Source organism: the organism of the source record quoted next, assembly GCF_019968955.1.
Source record: "MAG: Porospora cf. gigantea A chromosome Unknown PgA_NODE_45_length_55436_cov_341.508, whole genome shotgun sequence".
Lineage (NCBI taxonomy): Eukaryota > Apicomplexa > Conoidasida > Eugregarinorida > Porosporidae > Porospora > Porospora cf. gigantea A.
In genome coordinates this window covers 48,598-55,436 of record NW_027151709.1, presented here as the reverse complement: position 1 = coordinate 55,436, position 6,839 = coordinate 48,598, and the positions used below count along the sequence as shown (strand labels likewise).

Below are 6,839 nucleotides of genomic sequence, written 5' to 3'. Positions count from 1 at the left end.
AGCACTACTGAGGAAGCCAGCACTACTGAGGAAACTAGCACTACTGAGGAAACCAACACTTCTAAGGAAGCTATCACTACGGAGGAAGCCAGCACTTCTGAGGAAGCCGGCACTACCGAGGAAGCCAGCACTTCTGAGGAAACCAACACTTCTGAGGAAGCCAGCACTACGGAGGAGGCTAGCACCACACCAGCGGTTGTCCCACCGCCTATTCCCGTGCCTATGGTTTCCCTAGGAGCTGCGGCGGTTATAATAGCGCTACCGTTCTTCTTGTTTGGAGGGTCGGCGCCGCCCGCTAACGATTTGGGGCCCGTGAGGTTCGACGAAAACCCCGTCAGCTGATCGGATCTCATTTGTAAGCTAATCGTGTGATAGTTTCCTATCAGTGGAAGCTAACGCGTGAACAGTTTTTTCGTTTTTTTTGTAATCGTTGTCAAAAAACGCTCGTAATTATCATACTCAAATGGATACTCAGGTGGAGCTCGCCGATGTTTTGGACGTAGGCGAGAATCAGAAAGAGATAACTGCTCATCAACTCGCTGAGTTGGTTGCAGGCTCGTGGGTCCACACTCAAACGTGCACGAAATTACCCAGAACAGAAGGTCCGTCACTCGACACAGTGGATAGCCCGCTGAAAGCTCTGACTGAGAAAATACGCGCATCCGCACTGCTGCAGCAGGAATGCTACCTCCGTGGAGGTCACCAGGTATCCGACAGGGTTAGGTCACGTCTGGTCACCAACGCCTCTAACCGCTACACCTATGTAGTAAATAGTGTTAAGAAGCAGAGGCTGATACGGCTGTTGATGGACCCATGCAGTGAGTGTGATGCCGGCGAGGTGGCACTCGCAGAAGATCTGTGGCGACTATACCGCGAGAAGGGCTTGGTCAACCCACCGCTGGAGGAGCCTCATCAGATAGTGAAAGCTGACGCAGCAATCGCTGACGTACCTCTGGCAGCGCCTCTTAAGGAGGCCATGTCTATGGTGCGTCATGGCGAGCACCTCGTCGCCGATTTTAATTCTCTCAAGCACCAGGCAACGGAGCAGGCGCTGTGGATGTCAATGTGAATCACCCCAACAACGGTAAGGCACTGGAAGTGCGTGCTCAACAATTCTCAGGTTCGTCAACAGTGAATTGCTCTTGATTGTTTGAATAGCATTAATACACGAGCATTGAGACAAAGATGAGAGCACTGCGGCGCTTCAGGTGTCAGTGGCATGACATTGACGTGGTGTAGCAAATCCGAGGCTGTCCCTCAAGCCCCACATCAAGTCGACTTTCTTCTTGCAACTCTCCTCGTAAAGAGCTCTGAGCAGCAACTCGTTGCGAACGGCGTTTTGCTTGGCCTTTTCCCACCGTGGATGACCCTCCAGCACTCTCGTGGGGTTCGTGAACACATCAACCTGCGGGTCTTCACGCGTGGCCTTGAAGAGATCAGCAATCCGTTGTCGCTTGTCCTGTCTCTCCTGATCTTTAAGGATGTAGATGTTCTGGTGCACATAGGGGTTCCATCGCAAGTGCGAGCTGCTGGAGGCCTTTCGAGCATGCGGTAGCCGCGCGCAAGGAAGCAGCTGCTTCTCTACAGGTAGCGGTTGAAACTGCATGGAAAAGCAGGACTTGACCTTGCTGGGCCAGATCGGTAGTCTGTCAAAGTTTCGAGCCCCTACTTCCCATGAATCGTACTGCACCGGCAACTCATGGGTAATCTTGCTGTCCCGATGCCATCGTCGTAAAGCCTCAACGACTTCCACCTTGGAATTTTCACTTGACGGATTGATAGGTAGACTAATAGCCTCACAAAGTCTTCGCAAGTTTTCGAGACGCCACAATGGCTCCTCGAACACCTGGTGGTTGATGGCGATAAAAGGCTTCTCTATGGGGGGTACGTCATTGCCTTCCTGGTAATGCGCTGACTTAACGAAGTTCTCCGAACTCACCGTCCAGTCGAGGCTGGGACACTGATCGTCGTGTGCTGCTACGGCCCGGCTGAGAGTCCAGCGCATCCTCCTGAACCTGTCGCAACGTCATCTCATCCAGAGAATCGCCTGTGCCCCGTTCAGACTCCTGTGATAACCGTGCAGGGGGTGGGGTCCGACCTACGGAACGGCGTACGCAGTGCGCCTGCTCCAGCGACCGCGTACGGCATCGTTGCTCGTCAACGGGAGAGGCATCATCGGAGTGCCCCGATCGGATTGACACTAGACTGTCTGGAGGCACATCTTCAACGGGAGTGACTGATTTAGGCGTGGATCCCTCCTCTGCACAAGGAGCCGAGAATAGCCAGTGGTGGTAGTAACTGGAATCCTCAGTCACGCTGTCACTAAAGCCTTCCCTCACGAACGGGGGAGGCGTTGGTGGATCTTCGGGGTAGCACGGATAAGTCGCGCTGCGTGCCTTCTGGAAGCCCCCCCCTTCAGCAAACAGGCAGGGCAACTCAGATTCGAGGCCCACTGGTTCAGGTGGTCGGCGGGCTCCCAGCATCCGCGTAGGGGGAGGAGTGTGGCCTGCCGAGCTTCGGTGCATCTGCCTCTGTTGAGGGGTAAATGGCGCTTGAGGGGCGTCAGAGTGGTCCTTGACCACTTTTGGAGTGCTGACTGGCGAGACAACCTCAGATTCCTGCGAGTTCTCGTTCTGTTCGACAGAGAACTGCACCCTACTTCCCGCGGTGGTTACCTCTGCAACGTTGCGTCGTCGCTTCTTATCTTTCACAGGCGCACTCGTCCCTCCCGCTGCGACTGGTCTGCTCTCCGCACCTGCCAGCCCGCTCGCGGTCTTTGCCGCTGATCGCTTTGCGGGCTTGGTCTTTACCAGTCGAGCAGGAGCCTTAGCCTTTGCTTTCACTTTGGGCTTTCTTTTAACCTGAGGTATTCGCAGATCCTCTGTAGGCTCCTCGCCAGCCTCCTGCTGAGCCAGGCGTCGGCGTGTCAACCTAGGAACGGTACCGGTCATTGTAAGAATTATAATTTTCCCCTAACATATCGAACAGCAATACAGCGAAAATACACACCACTTGAATAACCGCTCTGAGTCACTGGTCGAGCACGGCGCATATCGTTTTCGTACACGGCGGGGCAGCTGACTGTGGGCCCTCATATGGAAGGCTTTAGATGACGAACGAGGTCGATAAAAACATTTCGAGTGTCCTCGTCGGAGAACCTGAGTTGCAATCGCCGGCCAAACTCACCGAACTGGAACACAGTTCCCCTTCTTGAGACGCAAGGCTACAAACACGTCTGCGGTGATCGTGGCCTCGGTGTCCACTCTCTGCAACTCATCCGGAGTTGTAAGTAGGGCGGTAAGGTCGTCGAGTGGAATTTGTCGGATGCGATCTGGTGTGCTCAGGACGAATTGGCGGCGACCGTCCGCTCTTATGAGTCCAAAGAGGCAGTCGAGATTCGTTCCATCTGATAGAGGTATTACTACTGGCAAGGACTGATGCTTCAGTCGTTCTCGTAGACGAGTATAGGTGTCCTGGTAGGAGGAAACCTGTGGATCGTTCAATAAGCAGGATGAGCATAGCCCCATCCTAAACCTAAAATTGCAAGACAGCTAAGTCTCACGGGGCTTCCAACCAACAATTGTAGAGAACAACAAACACCAGAACAAACTTTTGTGGGTATGGTAGTCCTCTGGGACGGTCACTTTCATTGGACTGAATGTGAGCTACAAAGAAATCGGTGTTTCGCATGAACCCGTGGGAATCTTGGCTTGAGTGGGTGGAGGCCTACGAGAACATCGTCAGCGGGGATCCACGCCGTCGAGCACGGGCCGCGTTTACCTTGAACAAGTGGCTCTTGAAGATGAGAGGTTCCCCATCCAAGTTGGAAACAGCCTTGAAGTCTACGGTCAGTGTGATTTGCGGAGATACCGACAACCCAAAGGACATTGCGGCCACTGTGTTACAGGTGGTGACATCCCACGTCGACGGAGAGAGAGGGGACCGCCGAGCTTTGCAATCAGACGTCGTGGAGGCGCTGGGGCTCCCGCCTGACCTAATGGCAATACGGAACCAGGTCGCCCATGGTTCAATGCCGTCAACTCCGGCGTTGAGATTCGCTAGAGACTTGTGTGTGAAGTTCCTGTTGGGCAGATACTGGGAGCCTCAAGCTAGGCTCTGCCTTCCGGCTGTGAGGCGCAATCCCGAGTTGCTAAGCCGGCTAGAAGCTGATTGGAAGCGACTGCTGTTCGACCCCCTGGTCAGCAGCATGCGGAGTAACTGCCAAGGCCTCGAGTGGCATCTGGCCCAGGCGTACGTCCATCAGCTTGTCCGGTCTAGTGGCTCGTGGAGACCGGTGTTTGCTGTCACGAACCTAACGTCGAACTCAGAGGTCCATTCCAGAGGAAGGCGGGTCTCTGCTGGGGAGTCGTTTCAGGTGGCAGCTGAGCGTATTCTTGTTGAGGCTCGAGTTCACAAGCAATGGGAAGCGCTGCTGCAAACGCATATTGGGTTTAAGTTCGGCAGAGGACAAAAGAGGCGTAGAATTTCCACAGACTACTCGTTGAAGCAGGACGATAACTCGCCTTACCAGGAGCCTCTGCAAACCTACAACTGGCTGTTGGAACTGTTTGAGATGGGTGAATTGGGTGAGCTTTTACAGCTGTCCTCCTCTATTGACCCTGTCCGAATTAAGGACTTCACAATGAACTGCCTCTTTCCCCTGTTTAATCCGTTCAGAGACAGCCGAGTCCTGGAAGGCATCTCTTGGAGCCCGGACCCCGTACTCGTATTTCTTTTGCTAGCTGCTGCGGAGCCAAAGGTTGTGAGTTCGACGGTCACAAAGGCCTTGGATTGGCTTCTTAACAGACACATCAACATGGCTCCGTGCTCCCAGTGGGCTTCCAGGTTAGGCGTGGCCTTCAGGTGCGATGTCGACGTAAGCCACCAGGTTATGTGGAATCTACTAGACTGGGTGCGCTTCCTCACCGGATGCCCCGCTCCCCCGGTTAGTGAAATGTCGGACACGCCTTTGATGAGCTTACTGCTGGATGGCATGTGCGGTGGGACTCCGCCACTGCAATCAGCAGTCGCCTCAGTCCTCTGCTCCATCAAACAAAAATCAACTGAAGCGCTGAAATGCGCAGAAAGGGCGTCATTGCTTACGACTTGGAGCAGTGTCTGTGATGCCTGTGGGACGAGCGAGCCACTAAAACGAGCTGACCTGCTATCTGAAGTAGTCGATCTGCTTCAACGAACGAGCAGGCTCCAAGAATGGAGCTTACTGAAGGATGCCTTGCAAGCCATAAACTGCGAGGCCGTTTCCGAATTCAGCGAGGGAGCGCGGAGCTTGGAGATGACTATTCAAGAATACAGAGCAATCTCGGGTGCGAGAGTTTCACTGCTTGTCCAATCATGATTCCAGCAACACAAATCCGAGCGCCTCGTCCACTGAAGCTGCTTTATTTTGAGTCGCAGTATCCGGCAGCAGCCACGCGAGGCCCTGCGTAGGCTCGCCAGCTCTGTGGCTGAGGGTGGCACCAGACGGTTTCACATTGGACAGCAGCGTTCGGACAATGTCTGCCGCGACTTCTATGTCGGAGTCGAGGTGTAGTGCCGATCGTGGGCAACTGTACTCAATCCGCGATCCGTAGTCGGTCACGGCGGCTTCCTGCGGAACCTGCCGGAGAGAGTAGCCCAGAAATGCCAGATCTGAAGGAGCGTAGTGCTGTAGTAAAACACTTTCGATTTTTCTGAAGGCGGGTGGAAGCAAAGCATCTTCAGTGACGCAATCGTCCGAGGACGCCGAAGTCTGCAGAACAATCCACCACAGACCTTCATCGATCATCAGCGTGGAGTGATCCAACTGCACCATCTGCACCAGGTCTGCGCTTGCAGCCTGGAGTTTAATGGAAGGCATCCAAACGCCCAGTGACGCTCCATCTCCCGGCAGAAGCGGCTTGCGTACAGCTACCCAAGCAGTCGCGATGCGGCGTGGACTCCCCGTCGGCTCCGCACGGGAGACCAGATACCTAGCTGTGAGCGTCTCCTCGGCTCCATCCATGCCTCGGACCTGCAGTTCGATCCCGTCGGCAGTTGGTGTGCTATTCAGCACAGCGGTCTGTAGTCGGACTTGCCCACCATATACCGAAGCCAGCCTCACCAGTCCCTGGGGAAGGTCCCCCGTGCCGTGAATAGTGTACAGGAAGGGACTAGCCTGACCGTACCGACTCAGAGACCGGAAAAGGTCTGACATACTTCTCTTTGGTGGCGGTTCAGCAGAGAAAAGCACGCCATGTAGCAGCATATTCCGGATACAGGCGTCAGCGTTGTGCCGCTCAACCACCACTTCAAAATCCAGTTGGGGCTCTGGCTCAGTGAAGACGACTTCCCGCTGGGAGACGAATGGAGTTGAAACCTCGTTTCCCGAGGGAGCTCCGGCATGCACCCCTGAGACCACATCCTTCAGTATGCGCATGAAGCACCTACGCTGTCGGCCCTCAAGAACAGGAGATGACATGACTCCAGCCTTTGACAGGGGAACGGGCCAGCAGCGATCGTCCAGCAAGCAGACCGAGTCTATGCCCCGGAACTCCAGGTACTTGCTGACGCCGCCTCGTAGTAGAAGTTGAGTTAGGCTCGAATGAGCCACAACCAGCCTGGGATCCAGATCGAGCCAAGCACGAGACACTTCGTTCTTGACGACAGTGACATCGTTCTGCAGGTTGTTGGTGCTGCGTGTCGCCTGGTCGAACCCGAAGGAGTCAGTTGGCTCTAGCAGACACACATGAAATCCTCGAATAGCTAGAGCGCTGCGTTCCCCGGGCATAACCTCCTCACGCGCTCACAAGACTGCTCACCAGGTCGGAGTTGTCGAGGACGACATCAAACTGCATTCGTCA

General features: G+C 54.7%; 5 protein-coding genes across 9 annotated transcripts; 2 read left to right on the top strand and 3 right to left on the bottom strand.

Moving 5' to 3' along the window:
- Window positions 1-463: 463 nt before the first annotated feature.
- Window positions 464-1,069, top strand: KVP18_000146 (uncharacterized protein; the record flags this gene model as incomplete). The annotated part of the gene is made up of 1 exon (XM_067951079.1): window positions 464-1,069. One exon carries the CDS (start codon window positions 464-466, stop codon window positions 1,067-1,069), a length of 606 nt encoding a protein of 201 aa, XP_067808431.1.
- A 135-nt stretch (window positions 1,070-1,204) lies between these two features.
- On the bottom strand, window positions 1,205-2,951 carry KVP18_000154 (uncharacterized protein; the record flags this gene model as incomplete). 3 transcript variants are annotated; one of them, XM_067951160.1, is made up of 2 exons in its annotated part: window positions 1,205-1,911; window positions 1,940-2,951. In XM_067951160.1, 2 exons carry the CDS (start codon window positions 2,949-2,951, stop codon window positions 1,205-1,207), a joined length of 1,719 nt encoding a protein of 572 aa, XP_067808451.1. The 3 variants fall into 3 exon arrangements, with proteins under 3 accessions (XP_067808451.1, XP_067808453.1, XP_067808452.1); XM_067951162.1 differs by lacking the exon at window positions 1,940-2,951 and having other exon boundaries at window positions 1,205-1,606; XM_067951161.1 differs by lacking the exon at window positions 1,205-1,911 and having other exon boundaries at window positions 1,917-2,951.
- Window positions 2,952-3,091: 140 nt separating this feature from the next.
- Window positions 3,092-3,527, bottom strand: KVP18_000164 (uncharacterized protein; the record flags this gene model as incomplete). Of its 2 annotated transcripts, XM_067951303.1 has the most annotated exons (2): window positions 3,092-3,158; window positions 3,187-3,527. In XM_067951303.1, 2 exons carry the CDS (start codon window positions 3,525-3,527, stop codon window positions 3,092-3,094), a joined length of 408 nt encoding a protein of 135 aa, XP_067808471.1. The 2 variants fall into 2 exon arrangements, with proteins under 2 accessions (XP_067808471.1, XP_067808470.1); XM_067951302.1 differs by lacking the exon at window positions 3,092-3,158 and having other exon boundaries at window positions 3,183-3,527.
- Window positions 3,528-3,688: 161 nt separating this feature from the next.
- On the top strand, window positions 3,689-4,973 carry KVP18_005072 (uncharacterized protein; the record flags this gene model as incomplete). Its single annotated transcript, XM_067949415.1, has 2 exons — window positions 3,689-4,876; window positions 4,908-4,973. 2 exons carry the CDS (start codon window positions 3,689-3,691, stop codon window positions 4,971-4,973), a joined length of 1,254 nt encoding a protein of 417 aa, XP_067808484.1.
- A 377-nt stretch (window positions 4,974-5,350) lies between these two features.
- On the bottom strand, window positions 5,351-6,833 carry KVP18_000145 (uncharacterized protein; the record flags this gene model as incomplete). Of its 2 annotated transcripts, XM_067951056.1 has the most annotated exons (2): window positions 5,351-6,749; window positions 6,778-6,833. In XM_067951056.1, 2 exons carry the CDS (start codon window positions 6,831-6,833, stop codon window positions 5,351-5,353), a joined length of 1,455 nt encoding a protein of 484 aa, XP_067808429.1. The 2 variants fall into 2 exon arrangements, with proteins under 2 accessions (XP_067808429.1, XP_067808430.1); XM_067951057.1 differs by lacking the exon at window positions 6,778-6,833 and having other exon boundaries at window positions 5,351-6,766.
- Window positions 6,834-6,839: the final 6 nt, after the last annotated feature.